Here is a 24,688-nt window from a genome sequence, read left to right as displayed (position 1 = left end):
GTGTAGAGGGGCAGTGGTAGACAGGTATAAGTGTAGAGGGGCAGTGGTAGACAGGTACGAGTGTTGAGGGGCAGTGGTAGACAGGTACGGGTGTAGAGGGGCAGTGGTAGACAGGTATGAGTGTAGATGGGCAGTGGTAGACAGGTACGAGTGTAGAGGGGCAGTGTTAGACAGGTATGGGTGTAGAGGGGCAGTGGTAGACAGGTATGAGTGTAAAGGGGCAGTGGTAGACAGGTATGAGTGTAGAGGGGCAGTGGTACAGTGGTAGACAGGTACGAGTGTAGAGGGGCATTGGTAGACAGGTATGAGTGTAGAGGGGCAGTGGTAGACAGGTATAAGTGTAGAGGGGCAGTGGTAGACAGGTACGAGTGTAGACAGTCAGTGATAGGGGAGTCAATGTGCTCTCTGAATTTGTAAGGTAGGAACTAAACGTTGATGTGGTACTGAATAACAGACAGTGTATATTATCAGTCCTGAAGCAGTGTAACTTTCTCAATTCTCTCAATCAGGAATTAGAGAAGATTTTAGAGCAGTAACGACCCCACAGACCAAAACAAAACAGATGCTTCTCCTGGAGATGATTATAATTATAATATATATATATATTTTAGGGGATATAGATGTTTATAGTACCATGTACACCTTGTGAGCATCAGTACTTGCGTATGACACATATTTAGTAAACATTGTAAACATGTCAAAGCTGACCAACACACACACACACACACACACACACACACACACACACACACACACACACACACACACACACCAGGCCTGTCTTCTTACCGTAAAGCTCCTGCCTCTCTTTTTTGTTCCGGGCTTTCTGATTGGCCTCCAGCTTGACGATAGACGAGGGGGATGGACCAGTCACAGTGGAGCATGAAGAGACGTCTCGGGAGGGTTGTGCTTTGATGTCTTGTCCTTCGTCACTGTCATAACTTCCTTCCTCTTCTTCGTCTTCTAAAGAGAGAACAACATACATCGTATTGTGTCTAAATCCAGCCTATCCACTTCCTCTAACAGACTTCCTGTGCTTATCATTAGAAAGCATTTAGAGGCTTGTATTTTCCCAAAACTTGTTTTCTACATTCTAACATTTAACAATTACCTCATTATCTTGTTGTCTTCCTGGAGGAAAACAAATAACAATTCATAATGATGAGATACCAGGATCTTCTGAATGTTGTTCTCTGAGGCTGGGACCTGAAGTGCGTCTGGAGTACTGAGCTCTGACTGATTGTGTGTGTGTGGGTTTGAATGCATATGCTGGCTCGCTGCGTGTGCGTGTGTATGTGTGGGTGCTCTTGTGTTGAGTGCACGTGGTATGTGTGTGTCTCTGTAGCCTGTAACTGCTCTGTGGTCCAGCCTCCTTGTCTCCATGGCCTGTCAGATCCTCTCACAGGCAGCTGTGGCCTAGCTTCTTACACACACACACACACACACACACACACACACACACACACACACACACACACACACACACACACACACACACACACACACACTAGCGGAGGTGTCGGGTGTCCACGCGCTGCCGACCCCACTTGTCATTTACGAGGCATTCATCAACACGTTCTGCACTCACCTCTGAACACTGACAGGGATCACTTTCAGATTAATTAACAAATTAACAAAACTCACACGAGGGCTCGAGTGGCAGCCTTCTGCATGTGTGTGTGTGTGTGTGTGTTTTATTCCCTAACTTGTGTATAGAGTGCATGGGACAATGTGATATGACTGTAAATGCATCCTCTGCTCTATAGAAGTAGTTGACTAATGAAGAAGGTTGTTTACAAGCTTGATGACAGATCAGAGGTGCCTTCCACACCTAGTGAAGGGTACTGTGTACTGAGTGAAGGGTACTGTGTACTGAGTGAAGGGTACTGTGTACTGAGTGAAGGGTACTGTGTACTGAGTGAAGGGTACTGTGTACTGAGTGAAGGGTACTGTGTACTGAGTGAAGGGTACAGTGTGCTGAGTGAAGTGTACTGAGTGAAGGGTACTGTGTACTGAGTGAAGGGTACTGTGTACTGAGTGAAGGGTACTGTGTACTGAGTGAAGGGTACTGTGTACTGAGTGAAGGGTACTGTGTACTGAGCGAAGGGTACTGTGTACTGAGCGAAGGGTACTGTGTACTGAGTGAAGGGTACAGTGTGCTGAGTGAAGGGTACTGTGTACTGAGCGAAGGGTACTGTGTACTAAGTGAAGGGTGCAGTGTGCTGAGTGAAGGGTACTGTGTGCTGAGTGAAGGGTACTGTGTACTGAGTGAAGGGTACAGTGTGCTGAGTGAAGGGTACAGTGTGCTGAGTGAAGGGTACTGTGTGCTGAGTGAAGGGTACAGTGTGCTGAGTGAAGGGTACTGTGTGATGAGTGAAGGGTACAGACTGAGTGAAGGGTACTGTGTGCTGAGTAAAGGGTACTGTGTGCTGAGTGGAGGGTACAGTGTACTGAGTGAAGGTTACAGTGGGCTGAGTGGAGGGTACAGTGTGCTGAGTGAAGGGTACAGTGTGCTGAGTGAAGGGTACAGTGTGCTGAGTGAAGGGTACAGTGTGCTGAGTGGAGGGTACAGTGTGCTGAGTGAAGGGTACAGTGTGCTGAGTGAAGGGTACAGTGTGCTGAGTGAAGGATACAGTGTGCTGAGTGGAGGGTACAGTGTGCTGAGTGAAGGGTACAGTGTACTGAGTGGAGGGTACAGTGTACTGAGTGAAGGGTACAGTGTACTGAGTGAAGGGTACAGTGTGCTGAGTGAAGGGTACAGTGTACTGAGTGAAGGGTACAGTGTGCTGAGTGGAGGGTACAGTGTGCTGAGTGAAGGGTACAGTGTGCTGAGTGAAGGGTACAGTGTGCTGAGTGAAGGGTACAGTGTGCTGAGTGGAGGGTACAGTGTGCTGAGTGAAGGGTACAGTGTACTGAGTGGAGGGTACAGTGTACTGAGTGAAGGGTACAGTGTACTGAGTGAAGGGTACAGTGTGCTGAGTGAAGGGTACAGTGTACTGAGTGAAGGGCACAGTGTGCTGAGTGAAGGGTACAGTGTGCTGAGTGGAGGGTACAGTGTGCTGAGTGAAGGGTACAGTATGCTGAGTGGAGGGTACAGTGTACTGAGTGAAGGGTACAGTGTGCTGAGTGGAGGGTACAATGTACTGAGTACCTGACCTGGCTGGAGAAGAGAGCCACCCTGTCCCCCTGTCCCACTCATCCAACCTTATCTGTCCCTGTCCCCCTCCCCCTCCACCCAGTCACCTCAGCCCACTCACCCTGGTTGGAGGATTCACTCTCTGTAGGGGAGGTCTCTCCCCCCTCCATGGCTTCCTGACTCCTGGCTCGGAGGACCCTGGCCCTGGGCTGCTGCAGCCGTGCGGACCCCTGGACCCCAAGAGCTCCCCCCATCCCTTTCCTCCTGCCCCCACGCATCATCAGCGGGGTCCCCGTCCAGCCCTCCTGGCCGCCGCTGTCTGCACTGGCTGCTGAGAGAGAGAGCACACACAGAGTAAGAGTATAGCACTGCCAGTTGCATTGGTGCCGTGACTCAGATCGGTACATAACATAGAAATAGAATTACAAAACTAGAATGGACAATGTAGGTCTAATAACTTAACTACATTGCAGACATATTGTATTATTAATATCGTAGGTGGGCTATGGTAGTGTTTCTCTCTATGGTAGTGTTTCTCTCTATGTTAGTGTTTCTCTCTATGGTAGTGTTTCTATGGTAGTGTTTCTATGGTAGTGTTTCTCTCTATGGTAGTGTTTCTCTCTATGTTAGTGTTTCTCTCTATGGTAGTGTTTCTCTCTATGGTAGTGTTTCTCTCTATGGTAGTGTTTCTATGGTAGTGTTTCTATGGTAGTGTTTCTCTCTATGGTAGTGTTTCTATGGTAGTGTTTCTCTCTATGGTAGTGTTTCTCTCTATAGTAGTGTTTCTATGGTAGTGTTTCTATGGTAGTGTTTCTATGGTAGTGTTTCTATGGTAGTGTTTCTCTCTATGGTAGTGTTTCTCTCTATGGTAGTGTTTCTCTCTATGGTAGTGTTTCTCTCTATGGTAGTGTTTCTATGGTAGTGTTTCTCTCTATGGTAGTGTTTCTCTCTATAGTAGTGTTTCTATGGTAGTGTTTCTCTCTATGGTAGTGTTTCTCTCTATGGTAGTGTTTCTCTCTATAGTAGTGTTTCTATGGTAGTGTTTCTCTCTATAGTCGTGTTTCTATGGTAGTGTTTCTATGGTAGTGTTTCTCTCTATAGTAGTGTTTCTCTCTATGGTAGTGTTTCTCTCTATGGTAGTGTTTCTCTCTATAGTAGTGTTTCTATGGTAGTGTTTTCTATGGTAGTGTTTCTATGGTAGTGTTTCTATGGTAGTGTTTCTATGGTAGTGTTTCTCTCTATGGTAGTGTTTCTCTCTATGGTAGTGTTTCTCTCTATGGTAGTGTTTCTCTCTATGGTAGTGTTTCTATGTTAGTGTTTCTCTCTATGGTAGTGTTTCTCTCTATGGTAGTGTTTCTATGGTAGTGTTTCTCTCTATGGTAGTGTTTCTCTCTATGGTAGTGTTTCTCTCTATAGTAGTGTTTCTATGGTAGTGTTTCTCTCTATAGTCGTGTTTCTATGGTAGTGTTTCTCTCTATAGTAGTGTTTCTATGGTAGTGTTTCTCTCTATAGTAGTGTTTCTCTCTATGGTAGTGTTTCTCTCTATAGTAGTGTTTCTATAGTAGTGTTTCTATAGTAGTGTTTCTCTCTATGGTAGTGTTTCTCTCTATAGTAGTGTTTCTCTCTATAGTAGTGTTTCTATAGTAGTGTTTCTCTCTATGGTAGTGTTTCTCTCTATAGTAGTGTTTCTCTCTATAGTAGTGTTTCTATAGTAGTGTTTCTCTCTATGGTAGTGTTTCTATGGTAGTGTTTCTCTCTATAGTAGTGTTTCTCTCTATGGTAGTGTTTCTATGGTAGTGTTTCTCTCTATAGTAGTGTTTCTCTCTATGGTAGTTTTTTTATGGTAGTGTTTCTCTCTATGGTAGTGTTTCTATGGTAGTGTTTCTCTCTATAGTAGTGTTTCTCTCTATGGTAGTGTTTCTCTCTATAGTAGTGTTTCTATGGTAGTGTTTCTATGGTAGTGTTTCTATGGTAGTGTTTCTCTCTATGGTAGTGTTTCTATGGTAGTGTTTCTATGGTAGTGTTTCTCTCTATGGTAGTGTTTCTATGGTAGTGTTTCTATGGTAGTGTTTCTCTCTATAGTAGTGTTTCTCTCTATAGTAGTGTTTCTATGGTAGTGTTTTCTATGGTAGTGTTTCTATGGTAGTGTTTCTCTCTATAGTAGTGTTTCTCTCTATAGTAGTGTTTCTATGGTAGTGTTTTCTATGGTAGTGTTTCTATGGTAGTGTTTCTCTCTATGGTAGTGTTTCTCTCTATGGTAGTGTTTCTCTCTATGGTAGTGTTTCTCTCTATGGTAGTGTTTCTATGGTAGTGTTTCTCTCTATGGTAGTGTTTCTATGGTAGTGTTTCTCTCTATGGTAGTGTTTCTATGGTAGTGTTTCTCTCTATGGTAGTGTTTCTATGGTAGTGTTTCTCTCTATAGTAGTGTTTCTCTCTATGGTAGTGTTTCTCTCTATAGTAGTGTTTCTCTCTATAGTCGTGTTTCTATGGTAGTGTTTCTATGGTAGTGTTTCTCTCTATAGTAGTGTTTCTCTCTATGGTAGTGTTTCTCTCTATGGTAGTGTTTTCTATGGTAGTGTTTCTATGGTAGTGTTTCTCTCTATAGTAGTGTTTCTCTCTATGGTAGTGTTTCTCTCTATAGTAGTGTTTCTATGGTAGTGTTTCTCTCTATAGTAGTGTTTCTCTCTATGGTAGTGTTTCTATGGTAGTGTTTCTCTCTATGGTAGTGTTTCTATGTTAGTGTTTCTCTCTATAGTAGTGTTTCTCTCTATGGTAGTGTTTCTATGGTTGTGTTTCTATGGTAGTGTTTCTATGGTAGTGTTTCTCTCTATGTTAGTGTTTCTATGGTAGTGATTCTCTCTATGGTAGTGTTTCTATGTTAGTGTTTCTCTCTATAGTAGTGTTTCTCTCTATGGTAGTGTTTCTATGGTTGTGTTTCTATGGTAGTGTTTCTATGGTAGTGTTTCTCTCTATGGTAGTGTTTCTATGGTAGTGTTTCTATGGTAGTGTTTCTATGGTAGTGTTTCTCTCTATGGTAGTGTTTCTCTCTATGGTAGTGTTTCTATGGTAGTGTTTCTATGGTAGTGTTTCTCTCTATGGTAGTGTTTCTATAGTAGTGTTTCTCTCTATAGTAGTGTTTCTATGGTAGTGTTTCTCTCTATAGTAGTGTTTCTCTCTATGGTAGTGTTTCTATGGTAGTGTTTCTATGGTAGTGTTGCTATGGTAGTGTTTCTCTCTATGGTAGTGTTTCTATGGTAGTGTTTCTCTCTATAGTAGTGTTTCTCTCTATGGTAGTGTTTCTATGGTAGTGTTTCTCTCTATAGTAGTGTTTCTCTCTATGGTAGTGTTTCTCTCTATAGTAGTGTTTCTATGGTAGTGTTTCTCTCTATAGTAGTGTTTCTATGGTAGTGTTTCTCTCTATAGTAGTGTTTCTCTCTATGGTAGTGTTTCTATGGTAGTGTTTCTATGGTAGTGTTGCTATGGTAGTGTTTCTCTCTATGGTAGTGTTTCTATGGTAGTGTTTCTCTCTATAGTAGTGTTTCTCTCTATGGTAGTGTTTCTCTCTATGGTAGTGTTTCTATGGTAGTGTTTCTCTCTATAGTAGTGTTTCTCTCTATGGTAGTGTTTCTATGGTAGTGTTTCTCTCTATGGTAGTGTTTCTATGGTAGTGTTTCTCTCTATGGTAGTGTTTCTATGGTAGTGTTTCTCTCTATGGTAGTGTTTCTATAGTAGTGTTTCTCTCTATAGTAGTGTTTCTATGGTAGTGTTTCTCTCTATAGTAGTGTTTCTCTCTATGGTAGTGTTTCTATGGTAGTGTTTCTATGGTAGTGTTGCTATGGTAGTGTTTCTCTCTATGGTAGTGTTTCTCTCTATGGTAGTGTTTCTATGGTAGTGTTTCTCTCTATAGTAGTGTTTCTCTCTATGGTAGTGTTTCTATGGTAGTGTTTCTCTCTATAGTAGTGTTTCTCTCTATGGTAGTGTTTCTATGGTAGTGTTTCTCTCTATGGTAGTGTTTCTATGGTAGTGTTTCTCTCTATAGTAGTGTTTCTCTCTATGGTAGTGTTTCTATGGTGGTGTTTCTCTCTATGGTAGTGTTTCTCTCTATAGTAGTGTTTCTCTCTATTGTAGTGTTTCTATGGTAGTGTTTCTCTCTATGGTAGTGTTTCTCTCTACGGTAGTGTTTCTCTCTATGGTAACCTACACATACAGAACACAGTGCTCAGGTCAGGGCAGAATAAGGAATGTACTCATTCTCCCAATACAGAAAAGGTGGTTCCACCATGTGCTTTCCACATCATATGACACAGATGCCTAAATAACGTCACTGTCCGTCACATAACTGAAACACAACATTGTGAGAAAACTCCAAAGGTTACAAATGAAATCAATCACCATGATTCTTACCTGTGTCACTCTGACCGCCAGACTCGTTGATGACTCGTCTGGACTCGGCCTTGGAGGTGGCCTGGCCTCGATGTCCATGGTGCTTTGGGGCAGAACTAGCTGCAGAGGCCGCCTCCTCCTTATCCCGTGGTCCCGCCCCCATCCCAGTCCTCTTCCCGCCCTGGGCCTTGTGCTCTCTGAGCTGCTGATGGGCCACGTCACGGGCCAGCTTAGAGCTGAGGACACCGTGAAGGACACTCTTTCTGCTACTGCCATGCACTTTTATCTATGAGAACAGATAACAGAGGAGGATGGGGGGAGAGAGAACAGAAAGAGAGAACGAGAAGAAAGAGAGAAATAGAAAGAGAGAGAGAGACTGTTACACCTCCGGACACAGCTCCCACACACAGGCAGCCAGAGGGACAGAGCTCAGTTCAGCTCACAGATAGTCAGAGGGACAGAGCTCAGTTCAGCTCACAGACAGCCAGAGGGACAGAGCTCAGCTCAGCTCACAGATAGTCAGACGGACAGAGCTCAGTTCAGCTCACAGACAGTCAGAGGGACAGAGCTCAGTTCAGCTCACAGAGAGCAATAGGGACAGAACTCAGTTCAGCTCACAGAAAGTCAGAAGGACAGAGCTCAGTTCAGCTCACAGATAGTCAGAGGGACAGAGCTCAGCTCAGCTCACAGATAGTCCGATGGACAGAGCTCAGTTCAGCTCACAGACAGTCAGAGGGACAGAGCTCAGTTCAGCTCACAGACAGTCAGAGGGACAGAGCTCAGTTCAGCTCACAGAGAGCAATAGGGACAGAGCTCAGTTCAGCTCACAGACAGTCAGAAGGACAGAGCTCAGTTCAGCTCACAGATAGTCAGAGGGACAGAGCTCAGTTCAGCTCACAGATAGTCAGAGGGACAGAGCTCAGTTCAGCTCACAGGCAGTCAGTGGGACAGAGCTCAGTTCAGCTCACAGATAGTCAGAGGGACAGAGCTCAGTCCAGCTCACAGATAGTCAGAGGGACAGAGCTCAGTTCAGCTCACAGGCAGTCAGTGGGACAGAGCTCAGTTCAGCTCACAGGCAGTCAGTGGGACAGAGCTCAGTTCAGCTCACAGATAGTCAGAAGGACAGAGCTCAGTTCAGCTCACAGATAGTCAGAAGGACAGAGCTCAGTCCAGCTCACAGATAGCCAGAGGGACAGAGCTCAGTTCAGCTCACAGGCAGTCAGAGGGACAGAGCTCAGTTCAGCTCACAGGCAGTCAGTGGGACAGAGCTCAGTTCAGCTCACAGATAGTCAGAGGGACAGAGCTCAGTTCAGCTCACAGATAGTCAGAGGGACAGATGAAGATCCACAAATTAAAAATATATTAACATGGAGAGCTGGGGATTTGACACTTTAGAGTTTAAAATTAAAAATTAAAATGTGAGTGTTTAGTACAAACTTTGTTTCTTTTTTTATTGACACATTTCTAGTCATTAGAACCAGTGGCGGCTGGTGGGAGGAGCTATAGGAGGACGGGTTCATTGTAATGGCTGGAATGGAATAAATGAAACGGTATCAAACATATGGAAACCACATGTTTGACTCTGTTCCATGTATTCCATTCCAGCCATTGCAATGAGCCCATCCTCCTATAGCTCCTCCCACCAGCCGCCACTGGTTCTAATGACTAGAAATGTGTCAATAAAAAAAGAAACAAAGTGTGTACAAAACACTCACACTTTAATTTAGCCTATAGGCTATCAGGGTAAACATAGATCACACAACATACAATATTTACATAACAGCTAGCATAGTGGCTAACATAGCATACTGTATAACACAAAGGCTAGCAGGCTACATAGCAGTAATGGTATGTAGCCATTATGGAATACTGTATGGAGGGCTCAGAGAAGTGTTCAGTAACTATTAGGGTTTTCTACAGAGTGTGTGGCTGTTCTGGAGGGATAGAGGACAAAGAGATACAACTAAAGAACCCTGACCTCTGCCGCACCGAGCCGCTCAAAGCCCCGATTGGACAGCTTCTTCTTCTTCCTCTGGGCGTCCCCACCCCCTCCTCCCAGCAGGTCCTCGGGCGACAGGCCAAGTCCCGCCCCTAACGACCTGCCAGTCAAAACACGGGAGAGCATTCATTAGAGGAAGAAGAAGAGCGGTGGAATGAAAGAGAGGAAGACCAGAGGGGAAAGGAGGGGTTGAGTCACCTCTGTGGGTTGTTATAGCTGACGAACAGAACAAGACAAAACCCGGAGCCCTGTTCTCACAAACCCCCAAACCGGCACGCTTGAAAAATTGGGATCTAACGGGGCGAACCTGGGATTGTTGGAGGCCAGTGTTGGATAAGAAGCAGGAAAGCTTTATCAAGGGAGTTCCCCCTGGCCTATACAAGCACAGAGAGATGCTTTGAAAGATACAGGGAATCACTGAATGGTCTGAAGCCACGTTCTGCATTTGTATGCGGCTTCTATTGTTCTGGCAGTTGAATATCAGAGCTCTCCAGTTTCCATTTCCATATCAGTGCAAGCTAGCAGCTCCTCTCCCCCTACAGAGTAGCAACATCACAGGGCTGGTTTAGAAGCAGAGCGAAAATGCCCTTGAATATCCCCCTGGAAACCTGCCCGGCGACCACACAGATGCGAGCCAGGCCGTACTCAACTTCCCCTCTCCTACTGTGTGCACAGTCTTAGCCATGCCATCAGTCACGTCGACTGGGAGAGTTAGCAGCGGCCTAATCAGGACTGTGGATCGCCGGCTCAAAACCTTTCAGAGTTTAAAGGAAATCTCTATTACGCTGCTCCGTAAGTTCTCTGATTACATCATTACACACAGGCTAGAATCGCACATGTGCCTGAGTCCATGTGTGTCTGTTATATGTGCCAGGTAAAAATGTAACAAACTGACTGTGTGTGTGTGTGCTCCCTAAAATGTGAGACAATGACTGAGCAAGTGTGTGTGTGTGTGTGTGTGTGTGCGTGTGAGTGATTGACAGGAGAATGGCAGCGGTGGCAGAAGTGTGAGCTGTCCCTGAGAGGCAGACCCCTTCGATCCCTTCCCTCCCTCACACACTGACAAACAATGTGACAGAGCCCCTCCCCGAGGACTGGCAGGGTGAAGAAGCACACAGCCCCACACTGACTAATTAAACACAGTTGATTAGCAGCTCCTAGTTTGTACACACACACACGCATACACACTCACAGAGATAAACACACACACAAACACACAGATACAGACACACACACACACACACACACACACACAGTCCAATCAGAACAGCCAGCACCACAAAAGTGCCCAAGCAACTCTACCAAAGGAAATTGGTTTTACATAGCCCTCCAATGTAACACAACATTGGGCCAATCTGTCCCTGTCTGCACGGTGTCTCATTCAAAAACACCCACATTCCTGTAGCTGCAGGCCATGGAGACATTACAGTAACTGGAGACTAGTCATGGAGACATTACTGTAACTGGAGACCAGTCATAGAGACATTACTGTAACTGGAGACATTACTGTAACTGGAGACCAGTCATAGAGACATTACTGTAACTGGAGACCAGTCATAGAGACATTACTGTAACTGGAGACCAGTCATAGAGACATTACTGTAACTGGAGACTAGTCATGGAGACAGTACAGTAACTGGAGACATTACTGTAACTGGAGACCAGCCATGGAGACATTACTGTAACTGGAGACCAGTCATGGAGACATTACTGTAACTGGAGACCAGTCATGGAGACATTACTGTAACTGGAGACATTACTGTAACTGGAGACCAGTCATGGAGACATTACTGTAACTGGAGACATTACTGTAACTGGAGACATTACTGTAACTGGAGACCAGTCATAGAGACATTACTGTAACTGGAGACATTACTGTAACTGGAGACCAGTCATAGAGACATTACTGTAACTGGAGACATTACTGTAACTGGAGACCAGTCATGGAGACATTACTGTAACTGGAGACCAGTCATAGAGACATTACTGTAACTGGAGACATTACTGTAACTGGAGACCAGTCATAGAGACATTACTGTAACTGGAGACATTACTGTAACTGGAGACCAGTCATGGAGACATTACTGTAACTGGAGACCAGTCATGGAGACATTACTGTAACTGGAGACCAGTCATGGAGACATTACTGTAACTGGAGACATTACTGTAACTGGAGACCAGTCATGGAGACATTACAGTAACTGGAGACATTACTGTAACTGGAGACCAGCCATGGAGACATTACTGTAACTGGAGACCAGTCATGGAGACATTACTGTAACTGGAGACCAGTCATGGAGACATTACAGTAACTGGAGACTAGTCATAGAGACATTACTGTAACTGGAGACCAGTCATGGAGACATTACTGTAACTGGAGACCAGTCATAGAGACATTACTGTAACTGGAGACCAGTCATAGAGACATTACTGTAACTGGAGACCAGTCATAGAGACATTACTGTAACTGGAGACTAGTCATGGAGACATTACTGTAACTGGAGACATTACAGTAACTGGAGACTAGTCATGGAGACATTACTGTAACTGGAGACCAGTCATAGAGACATTACTGTAACTGGAGACCAGTCATGGAGACATTACTGTGACTGGAGACTAGTCATGCCCCTCCCTCCATCTCCATCTCCACCCTCCCTCCATCCATCTCCCTCTCCACCCTCCCTCCATCCATCCTTCCAACTCCCCTTCCCTCCATCCAACCTTCCATCTACCCTTCCCTCCATCCATCCTTCCATCTCCCCTTCCCTCCATCCGTCCTTCCATCTCCCCTTCCCTCCATCCCCATCTCCATCTCCACCCTCCATCCATCCTTCCATCTCCCCCTCCCTCCATCCATCCTTCCATCTCCCCTTCCCTCCATCCATCCTTCTATCTCCCCTTCCCTCCATCCATCTCCATCTCCACCCTGCATCCATCCTTCCATCTCCGCCTCCCTCCATCCATCCTTCCATCTCCACCCTCCCTCCATCTCCCTCTCCACCCTCCCTCCATCTCTCTCTCCACCCTCCCTCCATCCATCCTTCCATCTCCCTCTCCACCCTCTCTCCACCCTCCCTCCATCCATCCTTCCATCTCCCTCTCCACCCTCCCTCCATCCATCCTTCCATCTCCCTCTCCACCCTCTCTCCATCTCCCTCATCCATCCTTCCATCTCCCTCTCCACCCTCCCTCTGTCTCCCTCTCCACCCTCCCTCCATCTCCCTCTCCACCCTCCCTCCATCCATCCTTCCATCTCCCTCTCCACCCTCCCTCCATCCATCCTTCCATCTCCCTCTCCACCCTCCCTCTGTCTCCCTCTCCACCCTCCCTCCATCTCCATCTCCCTCTCCACCCTCCCTCCATCCATCCTTCCATCTCCCTCTCCACCCTCTCTCCATCCATCCTTCCATCTCTCTCTCCACCCTCCCTCCATCTCTCTCTCCACCCTCCCTCCATCCATCCTTCCATCTCCCTCTCCACCCTCTCTCCATCTCTCTCTCCACCCTCCCTCATCCATCCTTCCATCTCCCTCTCCACCCTCCCTCTGTCTCCCTCTCCACCCTCCCTCCATCTCCCTCTCCACCCTCCCTCCATCCATCCTTCCATCTCCCTCTCCACCCTCTCTCCATCTCTCTCTCCACCCTCCCTCCATCTCTCTCTCCACCCTCCCTCCATCCATCCTTCCATCTCCCTCTCCACCCTCCCTCCATCCATCCTTCCATCTCCCTCTCCACCCTCCCTCTGTCTCCCTCTCCACCCTCCCTCCATCTCCCTCTCCACCCTCCCTCCATCCATCCTTCCATCTCCCTCTCCACCCTCTCTCCATCCATCCTTCCATCTCTCTCTCCACCCTCCCTCCATCTCTCTCTCCACCCTCCCTCCATCCATCCTTCCATCTCCCTCTCCACCCTCTCTCCATCTCTCTCTCCACCCTCCCTCATCCATCCTTCCATCTCCCTCTCCACCCTCCCTCCGTCTCCCTCTCCACCCTCCCTCCAACTCCCTCTCCACCCTCCCTCCATCCATCCTTCCATCTCCCTCTCCACCCTCTCTCCATCTCTCTCTCCACCCTCCCTCCATCTCTCTCTCCACCCTCCCTCCATCCATCCTTCCATCTCCCTCTCCACCCTCTCTCCATCTCTCTCTCCACCCTCCCTCATCCATCCTTCCATCTCCCTCTCCACCCTCTCTCCATCTCTCTCTCCACCCTCCCTCCATCTCTCTCTCCACCCTCCCTCCATCCATCCTTCCATCTCCCTCTCCACCCTCCCTCCGTCTCCCTCTCCACCCTCCCTCCATCTCCCTCTCCACCCTCCCTCCATCCATCCTTCCATCTCCCTCTCCACCCTCCCTCCATCCATCCTTCCATCTCCCCTTCCCTCCATCCATCCCTTCGCTGTAGGCCCTGCCGCCTACCGCCCTTTCATTTCTGGTGTCACTGTCACAGGGCATCAGTGTCCCTGTGCGGCCTGGCTGGACGAGGGGTGGGGGAGGACTGGAGGGGAGAATGTGAGGGAAGGGGGCAGGGGTACACAGGCGGAAGGAGAGTAGAGTTGACATCGCAGTGGGAGAGCTGGGAGCACTATGGAACGCTGCCCAGAAATGGGAGGGAGGGAATAGAACTGTTGGCTGCTCTGGGGTAGCGCTAAGCCCCTCCAAGGCTTCCATATGGACATTGATGACAGCACTAATTGAAAATTGACAACACAGAGACACACACACACACACACACACACACAGATGTACACACATGCGAGTAGACGCAAACACACACACACTCACACACATGGATGCACACACAGATGTATACATGTACACACAAGCACACAAACACATGTGTGCACACATACACACAGGCACACACACACACACACACACTCCAATCTGGATACCACCAATGAGCATTTAAACACCGACATAGCAAAATAAAGATATGGGCGGCTGATGTTTGTGGGAACCTCTTTAGTTTCTGTGTTTCCCTGGGAAGAGCAATATCACCCACATCCAGATTCATTATTAATATTCATGTATTATTCATATTTTATTCCAGAATTTGGATAACAATTATGAGCTACCCACTGATTTATTAAAAACAGAAAAACATGTTTTCATTGAGAAGTAGGAATTGGTCTGATGACCAAAAAGAAAGGAAATTCACATGAGCCCCACAAGGCCTTCTCCACCCATGCTCTACCAAGGTTTTCCAGCACCATAAGGCCTACTCCACCCATGCTCTACCAAGGTTTTCCAGCACCACAAGGCCTACTCCACCCATGCTCTACCAAGGTTTTCCAGCACCACAAGGCCTCCTCCGCCCATGCTCTACCAAGGTTTTCCAGCACCACAAGGCCTACGCCACCCATGCTCTACCAAGGTTTTCCAGCACCACAAGGCCTCCTCCACCCATGCTCTACCAAGGTTTTCCAGCACCACAAGGCCTACTCCACCCATGCTCTACCAAGGTTTTCCAGCACCACAAGGCCTACTCCACCCATGCTCTACCAAGGTTTCCCAGCACCACAAGGCCTACTCCACCCATGCTCTACCAAGGTTTTCCAGCACCACAAGGCCTACTCCACCCATGCTCTACCAAGGTTTCCCAGCACCACAAGGCCTACTCCACCCATGCTCTACCAAGGTTTTCCAGCACCACAAGGCCTACTCCACCCATGCTCTACCAAGGTTTCCCAGCACCACAAGGCCTACTCCACCCATGCTCTACCAAGGTTTTCCAGCACCACAAGGCCTACTCCACCCATGCTCTACCAAGGTTTCCCAGCACCACAAGGCCTACTCCACCCATGCTCTACCAAGGTTTCCCAGCACCACAAGGCCTACTCCACCCATGCTCTACCAAGGTTTCCCAGCACCACAAGGCCTACTCCACCCATGCTCTACCAAGGTTTTCCAGCACCACAAGGCCTACTCCACCCATGCTCTACCAAGGTTTTCCAGCACACAGATTTGACCAACTACAGTAGCTATGTTGGTCTACTGTACTTTAAAACTATGTGTATGCTGGTTGCTTCGGATTCAAACCTTCTCAAACAGCCTAATTCATACTCTTCGAGGAGGTGCTCCCACAATAATGTGATTTGTACAACATACAAGGTAATGTATTGCATTCTTCCCAGTCTAAGACATTATCCCATTCCAATACCTTTTGAATCTCTTTTTATTATATGAAAGCAAGCTTTTCTTTTATACTTATAACACCATCAGGGTTGATTGAATGAGCTGTTTTGCCTTGTAGTAATATGGTCATGTTAAACCTTTATTTTAACATTATATGTCATTGAACAATAAATATATTTCATGATATCTTTTTTCATCAGTCGGTACCCAACAGAATAACAGGAGGTGGTGTGTTGAACATAGTCTCTCATATAGACATAGAGGTCTATAGAGCTGTCTGCATTCCTGGTTTCTGTAAGCTTTAGCTTACCTGTGTAAAATTGACATCAGCTCAGAACTACTTGTTTTTCAAACATGGTCCTGTTTTATCAATTGCTGTGCTGAACAATGGACAGTTAATTACCTCAAATGACTATGTAGCTTAAAGTTATGTGTGTATTTGTATTTAATTTTGCAATACAGATGATGACGCTACAATAATCCACGTTTACAATAGGCCTATATCCAGAAATACATGCAGCCTCAATGATATACACAGTTTATTTGTTTGTGCTCTGATTACACACAAGTGTTCAGGTCAGCAGTTTACACAGATGACTTCAGCCATATGAAAAACCATAGCCAAATATACCTACCTAGCTAGCTAGCTACCTTCCTTTTAGTTCTCATTCAACTGGTGTTAGCTAGCTAGCTACAGCTGCTAGCCTTCTACTAGCAAGCTGCTACTGTTGCGCAGCAACCGAGTTGCTCGACCCGATTTGATGTTTTATGACATTTCTGAGATTTTATGAAATATGTTAGCATTGTCAGAAATGCTACAAAAAGGGAGCACATCGTTGTTTTTTATTGGGAAGAAATATGCACATGAGAGCAATAAATTGTGATATTAATAAAAACTGTTGCACATACAAACTTATTCAGTCCAAATGGATCTAAGTCTAATGGTCCCCTTTTAAGCCGACGTCTAGAATTTGAACTCATTTTGGGAGAGAAAAAAGTCTGTCAACCCTAATGCTCACGACCCTGTCAAAATTCAGGTATAATGGTTCTTGTTAACGGACAGACGGCTAATGACGAGAGGCGTGTTGTGTACCTTCAATCAAGTTGATTTGCAAATTGTCATCGACATTGGTGACATATTGACTTAGATATGACGGTAGCGAGATTTGAATTTAACATTGTGCTACAACCAATGCATGCGACTATAATTTGTCAGATAAATTGAGAGCAACGGGCTGTCAGTGTGTGTCAGTGTGTCTTGGCGGCTGTACGGCCCTGTGTGACCGACCCGATCCCCTCCTGACCCCTCTGATTCCCTGGCCTTAATGATAGGCCATGTCCCATTCCTGGAGCTGGGGAAGATTACAGGATAATTCACAGGACTCTAATTACAACCCCCACCAGCCACCTTCCACCGCTCTCAGCTCCCAGGCACACCCCAGACAACCCCCAGACTCCTCTGGCCCCTCAGCCCTCCTGCCCCCCAAGCCCTCCTGGCCCCTCTCTTTCTGCCAGCCCTCCTGTCCCCCCTCTGCCCTCCTGTCCCCCCTCTGCCCACCTGCCCCCCCAGCCCTCCTGGCTGTCCTCTTCCCCCTCAACCCTCCTGGCCCCCCTCAGCCCTCCTGGCCCCCCTCTACCCCCTCAGCCCTCCTGCCCCCTCTGCCCTCCTGCCTCCCCAGCCCTCCTGGCTGTCCTCTGCCCCCTCAACCCTCCTGGCCCCCCTCAGCCCTCCTGGCCCCCCTCTACCCCCTCAGCCCTCCTACCCCCTCAGTCCTCCTGCCCCCTCAGCCCTCCTACCCCCCAAGCCCTCCTGGCCCCCAAGCCCTCCTGGCCCCCCCAGCCCTCCTGCCCCCCAAGCCCTCCTCTGCCCCCCAAGCCCTCCTCTGCCCCCTCAGCCGTCCTGCCCCCCAAGCCCTCCTGGCCCCCCCAGCCCTCCTGGCCCCCCCAGCCCTCCTGCCCCCCAAGCCCTCCTGGCCCCCCCAGCCCTCCTGGCCCCCCCAGCCCTCCTGCCCCCCAAGCCCTCCTCTGCCCCCCCAGCCCTCCTGCCCCCCAAGCCCTCCTCTGCCCCCCCAGCCCTCCTCTGCCCCCCCAGCCCTCCTCTGCCCCCCCAGCCCTCCTGCCCCCCCAGCCCTCCTGGCCCCCCCAGCCCTCCTGGCCCCCCCAGCCCTCCTGCCCCCCAAGCCCTCCTCTGCCCCCCCAGCCCTCCTCTGCCCCCCCAGGTCTCCTGCCCCCCCAGCCCTCCTGGCCCCCCCAGCCCTCCTCTGCCCCCCCAGCCCTCCTGCCCCCCCAGCCCTCCTGGCCCCCCCAGCCCTCCTGGCCCCTCAGCCCTCCTGGCCCCCCCAGCCCTCCTCTGCCCCCCCAGCCCTCCTGGCCCCCCCAGCCCTCCTGGCCCCTCAGCCCTCCTGGCCGTCCTCTGGCCCACAGTAATGCCATTCAGGTTTTAAATGAGCTGTGCGGAAACTGGCTGAGACACATGGACAGAGGAATACAATGGAACACAGTCACACAGAGGCACTCCCAGACAGTATGTGGACGGACACAACACACCCAACCACACATACACATGTGTAGAACACACACACACTACACAGACGACATCTTGAAATGAATGAATACACTTAAAACATCCACATGCACAAACAGGCGCCCACACAAACACACACACACACACCACCGATGTGGATTAAACTGTAATACAATGTAGTCTCTGTGCTGATTAGGTAAAGATTAGGTTAAACTGGACTTCCTTGAAGGGGTCAGCTGGGTTCTCCCATTTCCTGTTGATGGCATGAGTCTCCTGGATTTCAGTGATATGTAGGAGGCTTGTCAGTGTGTTTGGGCTATGGCCAGGCAGGGAGATGAGCCTTACAACACACACACACACTCACTTGACTTTCCTCTGGGTCTCAGAGGAGGAGCCTGGGCCAGCGGCGGGGGTTGATTTACGTTTCCTGGGCCGCCCCGGTCCTCTACGAGCAGGGCTGCGAGGTGTTTCCTCCTTCCTGTAGACACACACACACTCATGAGAACACTAAGACACTGTATTTGAGCACAGGACCAGATAAACTGGAGAAGGAAGGAGGGAATCCTTCAGGAGATAGAAAGGGAGTGATGTGATGTCATGGCTTCAGTTTGTTTCGTGGGCTGCTTTTAGAAATCAGTTAAAGGAGCGATTAGGAGACTAGGGAAGTATCACAACATGAGACTAGGAGGTAGTCATGAGACTAGGAGGTAGTCATGAGACTAGGAGGTAGTCATGCGACTAGGAGGTAGTCATGAGACTAGGAGGTAGTCATGAGACTAGGTGGTAGTCATGAGACTAGGAGGTAGTCATGAGACTAGGTGGTAGTCATGAGACTAGGAGGTAGTCTTGAGACTAGGAGGTAGTCATGAGACTAGGAGGTAGTCTTGAGACTAGGAGGTAGTCATGAGACTAGGAGGTAGTCATGAGACTAGGAGGTAGTCATGAGACTAGGAGGTAGTCTTGAGACTAGGAGGTAGTCTTGAGACTAGGAGGTAGTCTTGAGACTAGGAGGTAGTCTTGAGACTAGGAGGTAGTCTTGAGACTAGGAGGTAGTCATGAGACTAGGAGGTAGTCATGAGACTAGGAGGTAGTCTTGAGACTAGGAGGTAGTCTTGAGACTAGGAGGTAGTCTTGAGACTAGGAGGTAGTCATGAGACTAGGAGGTAGTCTTGAGACTAGGAGGTAGTCATGAGACTAGGAGGTAGTCTTGAGACTAGGAGGTAGTCATGAGACTAGGAGGTAGTCTTGAGACTAGGAGGTAGTCATGAGACTAGGTGGTAGTCTTGAGACTAGGAGGTAGTCATGAGACTAGGAGGTAGTCTTGAGACTAGGAGGTAGTCTTGAGACTAGGAGGTAGTCATGAGACTAGGAGGTAGTCATGAGACTAGGTGGTAGTCTTGAGACTAGGAGGTAGTCTTGAGACTAGGAGGTAGTCTTGAGACTAGGAGGTAGTCATGAGACTAGGAGGTAGTCTTGAGACTAGGAGGTAGTCATGAGACTAGGAGGTAGTCTTGAGACTAGGAGGTAGTCATGAGACTAGGAGGTAGTCTTGAGACTAGGAGGTAGTCATGGGACTAGGAGGTAGTCTTGAGACTAGGAGGTAGTCATGAGACTAGGAGGTAGTCTTGAGACTAGGAGGTAGTCATGAGACTAGGAGGTAGTCTTGAGACTAGGAGGTAGTCATGAGACTAGGAGGTAGTCTTGAGACTAGGAGGTAGTCTTGAGACTAGGAGGTAGTCATGAGACTAGGAGGTAGTCATGAGACTAGGAGGTAGTCTTGAGACTAGGAGGTAGTCATGAGACTAGGAGGTAGTCTTGAGACTAGGAGGTAGTCATGAGACTAGGAGGTAGTCTTGAGACTAGGAGGTAGTCATGAGACTAGGTGGTAGTCTTGAGACTAGGAGGTAGTCATGAGACTAGGAGGTAGTCTTGAGACTAGGAGGTAGTCATGAGACTAGGAGGTAGTCTTGAGACTAGGAGGTAGTCATGAGACTAGGAGGTAGTCTTGAGACTAGGAGGTAGTCTTGAGACTAGGAGGTAGTCATGAGACTAGGAGGTAGTCATGAGACTAGGAGGTAGTCATGAGACTAGGAGGTAGTCATGAGACTAGGAGGTAGTCATGAGACTAGGAGGTAGTCATGAGACTAGGAGGTAGTCTTGAGACTAGGAGGTAGTCTTGAGACTAGGAGGTAGTCATGAGACTAGGAGGTAGTCATGAGACTAGGAGGTAGTCATGAGACTAGGAGGTAGTCATGAGACTAGGAGGTAGTCATGAGACTAGGAGGTAGTCTTGAGACTAGGAGGTAGTCTTGAGACTAGGAGGTAGTCATGAGACTAGGTGGTAGTCATGAGACTAGGAGGTAGTCATGAGACTAGGAGGTAGTCATGAGACTAGGAGGTAGTCATGAGACTAGGAGGTAGTCATGAGACTAGGAGGTAGTCATGAGACTAGGAGGTAGTCATGAGACTAGGAGGTAGTCTTGAGACTAGGAGGTAGTCTTGAGACTAGGAGGTAGTCATGAGACTAGGTGGTAGTCATGAGACTAGGAGGTAGTCATGAGACTAGGAGGTAGTCATGAGACTAGGAGGTAGTCATGAGACTAGGAGGTAGTCATGAGACTAGGAGGTAGTCATGAGACTAGGAGGTAGTCATGAGACTAGGAGGTAGTCATGAGACTAGGAGGTAGTCATGAGACTAGGAGGTAGTCATGAGACTAGGAGGTAGTCTTGAGACTAGGAGGTAGTCATGAGACTAGGAGGTAGTCATGAGACTAGGAGGTAGTCATGGGACTAGGAGGTAGTCTTGGGACTAGGAGGTAGTCTTGAGACTAGGAGGTAGTCATGAGACTAGGAGGTAGTCATGAGACTAGGAGGTAGTCATGAGACTAGGAGGTAGTCATGAGACTAGGAGGTAGTCTTGGGACTAGGAGGTAGTCTTGAGACTAGGAGGTAGTCATGAGACTAGGAGGTAGTCATGAGACTAGGAGGTAGTCATGAGACTAGGAGGTAGTCTTGAGACTAGGAGGTAGTCATGAGACTAGGAGGTAGTCATGAGACTAGGAGGTAGTCATGAGACTAGGAGGTAGTCATGAGACTAGGAGGTAGTCATGAGACTAGGAGGTAGTCATGAGACTAGGAGGTAGTCATGAGACTAGGAGGTAGTCATGAGACTAGGAGGTAGTCATGAGACTAGGAGGTAGTCATGAGACTAGGAGGTAGTCATGAGACTAGGAGGTAGTCTTGGGACTAGGAGGTAGTCTTGAGACTAGGAGGTAGTCATGAGACTAGGAGGTAGTCATGAGACTAGGAGGTAGTCATGAGACTAGGAGGTAGTCATGAGACTAGGAGGTAGTCATGAGACTAGGAGGTAGTCATGAGACTAGGAGGTAGTCATGAGACTAGGAGGTAGTCATGAGACTAGGAGGTAGTCATGAGACTAGGAGGTAGTCATGGGTAAAGGAGAGTTTGATTTCATGAAATGTTTTAACAAGATAAGGTTTTGATCCCACAGGATAACACATGAGAGTTAAAACACTTATTTTCAAAGAGGTGACAGATAATGTATGGGAGAATAGTAAAGGACATGGTAAAGGATAATGTATAGGAGAATAGTGAAGTACATGTTGAAGGATAATGTATAGGAGAATAGTAAAGGACATGGTAAAGGATAATGTATAGGAGAATAGTGAAGTACATGTTGAAGGATAATGTATGGATGAATAGTAAAGGACATGGTAAAGGATAATGTATAGGATGGTAGTAAAGGATATGGTAAAGGATCATGTATATAGGAGGATAGTAAAGGACATGGTGAAGGATAATGTATAGAAGGATAGTAAAGGACATAGTGTATCTTACTGGTGGTCATGCTTCCTCTGTAGCTTGGCTAACTCCCTCTGTTTCTCTTTGTAGCGCCTCTGGAGCTCTGCCAGCTTCACCCGCATGGCCAGCTCCGGACCCTCCATCCTCTCCATGGTGCCCTTGGCCGGGCATGCCTGAATGTTCACAATACTAATCAATCAATCAAGTGTATTTTATAAATCTGTTATATCTGGAGTACTTCTCCTGTCTTATCCGGTGTCCTGTGTGAATTTAAGTATGCTCTCTCTAATTCTCTCTTTCTCTCTTTCTTTCTCCCTCTCGGAGGACCTGAGCCCTAGGACCATGCCTCAGGACTACCTGGCATGATGACTCCTTGCTGTCCCCAGTCCACCTGGCCGTGCTGCTGCTCCAGTTTGAACTGTTCTGCCTGCGGCTATAGAACCCTGACCCGTTCACCGGACGTGCTACCTGTCCCAGACCCGCTGTTTTCAACTCTCTAGAGACAGCAGGAGTGGTAGAGATTAGAGGCCGACCGATTATGATTTTTCAACGCCGATACCGATACCGGTTATTGGGGGGCCAAAAAAGCCGATACCGATTAATCGGCTGATAAAAAAAAAAAAAATTGTAATAATGACAATTACAACAATACTGATTTAACACTTATTTTAACTTCATATAATACATCAATAAAATCTATTTAGCCTCAAGTAGATAATGAAACATGTTCAATTTGGTTCAAATAATGCAAAAACAAAGTGTTGGAGAAGAACGTAAAAGTGCAATATGTGCCATGTAAGAAAGCTTTCAGTGTCACGTTTCAGTTCGTTGCTCAGAACATGAGAACATATGAAAGCTGGTGGTTACTTTTAACATGAGTCTTCAATATTCCCAGGTAAGAAGTTTTAGGTTGTAGTTATTATAGGACTATTTCCCTCTATACCATTTGTATTTCATAAACATTTGACTATTGGATGTTCTTATAGGCACTTTAGTATTGCCAGTGTAACAGTATAGCCTCCGTCCCTCTCCTCGCTCCTCCCTGGGCTCGAACCAGCAACACAACGACAACAGCCACCACATCGAAGCAGCATTACCCATGTAGAGCAAGGGAAACAACCACCCCAAGGCTCAGAGCGAGTGAAGTTTGAAACGCTATTAGCGCGCACTAACTAGCCAGCCATTTCACTTCGGTCACACCAGCCTCATCTCGGGAGTTGATAGGTTTGAATTCATAAACAGAGCAATGCTTGATGCACAACGAAGAGCTGCTGGCAAAACGCACGAAAGTGCTGTTTGAATGAATGTTTACGCACCTGCTTCTGCCTACACCGCTCAGTCAGATACTTAGATACTTGTATGCTTGTATGCTCAGTCAGATTATATGCAACACAGGACACGTTAGATAATATCTAGTAATATCTTCAACCATGTGTAGTTAACTAGTGATTATGATTGATTGTTTTTTATAAAATAAGTTTAATGCTAGCTAGCAACTTACCTTGGCTTACTGCATTTGCGTAACAGGCAGTCTCCTTGTGGAGTGCAACGAGAGAGAGGCAGGTCGTTATTGCGTTGGACTAGTTACCTGTAAGGTTGCACGATTGGATCCCCCGAGCTGACAATGTGAAAATCTGTCTTTCTGCCCCTGAACGAGGCAGTTAACCCACTGTTCTTAGGCCGTCATTGAAAATAAGAATATGTTCTTAACTGACTTGCCTAGTTAAATAAAGATTAAAGAAAGGTGTAAAAAAATCTATGACAAAAATCGGCAAATCGCCGCCCAAAAACACCGATTTCCGATTGTTATGAAAACTTGAAATCAGCCCTAATTAATTGGCCATTCTGATTAATCCGTCGACCTCTAGTAGAGATACTTTTAATGATCGGCTATGAAAAGCAAACTGATATTTACTCCTGAGGTGCTGACTTGCTGCACCCTCGACAACTACTGTGATTATTATTATTTGACCATGCTGGTCATTTATGAACATTTGAACATCTTGGCCATGTTCTATTATAATCTCCACCCGGCACAGCCAGAAGAGGACTGGCCACCCCACATAGCCTGGTTCCTCTCTAGGTTTCTTCCTAGGTTTTGGCCTTTCTAGGGAGTTTTTCCTAGCCAACGTGCTTCAACACCTGCATTGCTTGCTGTTTGGGGTTTTAGGCTGGGTTTCTTTTACAGCACTTTGAGATATCAGCTGATGTACGAAGGGCTATATCATGCTTATGCATGTTATTAAACTAACAGTCTAAAATCAGAGTCTGCACTTAACCATTTAAGATTCCTTCTCGTGTATTTTTTGAATGTACTGCATTCTGTTCTAATGGTAAATAGAACATCAGGATACAGTATAGTTGTACTCTACCGGTTCGTGGCGAGGTGTCCAGCTGTATTTCCTGCGCAGGTTGAGGGTCTTGCGGGCCGGGTAGTGCCGCCCGGCATCCTCCCCGCTACCCTCCTGGGCACCCAGCTCCAAGGCACGGGCTGCTGCCAGGGTGGCAAGACTCTGGAGGTCAAAGATCAACATCTCCTCTCCTGTGGGTCGAAACACAGACTCGGTCAGGGGTCAAGGAAAACGAGCCGTGATAATGACAGACATGTTCATTCAGAGTTAGATGTTACGTGTCATTCTAGTATCTTATCTTTATTTGAATTCCATCTAGGGTGTGATCCTGTGCAGCA

The 24,688-nt window shown here is 47.3% G+C and overlaps 1 protein-coding gene across 1 annotated transcript in view; it reads right to left on the bottom strand.

The window, feature by feature from the left end:
• The window catches only part of bahcc1a (BAH domain and coiled-coil containing 1a), a 77,831-nt gene that overhangs the window by 22,838 nt on the left and 30,305 nt on the right, over positions 1-24,688 (bottom strand). The window contains exons 11-17 of the mRNA XM_031816523.1: positions 24,372-24,541; positions 22,036-22,172; positions 18,542-18,655; positions 9,498-9,618; positions 7,541-7,805; positions 3,258-3,467; positions 790-963 (exon numbers count right to left, since the gene is read on the bottom strand). Coding sequence (XP_031672383.1) covers positions 790-963; positions 3,258-3,467; positions 7,541-7,805; positions 9,498-9,618; positions 18,542-18,655; positions 22,036-22,172; positions 24,372-24,541 — 1,191 coding nt within the window. The remainder of the gene's footprint in view (positions 1-789; positions 964-3,257; positions 3,468-7,540; positions 7,806-9,497; positions 9,619-18,541; positions 18,656-22,035; positions 22,173-24,371; positions 24,542-24,688) is intronic.

Source organism: Oncorhynchus kisutch, unplaced genomic scaffold (genome assembly GCF_002021735.2).
Source record: "Oncorhynchus kisutch isolate 150728-3 unplaced genomic scaffold, Okis_V2 scaffold812, whole genome shotgun sequence".
NCBI classification, from domain to species: domain Eukaryota; kingdom Metazoa; phylum Chordata; class Actinopteri; order Salmoniformes; family Salmonidae; genus Oncorhynchus; species Oncorhynchus kisutch.
The sequence above is the reverse complement of the archived record's forward strand: the minus strand, read 5'-3'. Positions and strand labels throughout refer to the sequence as shown.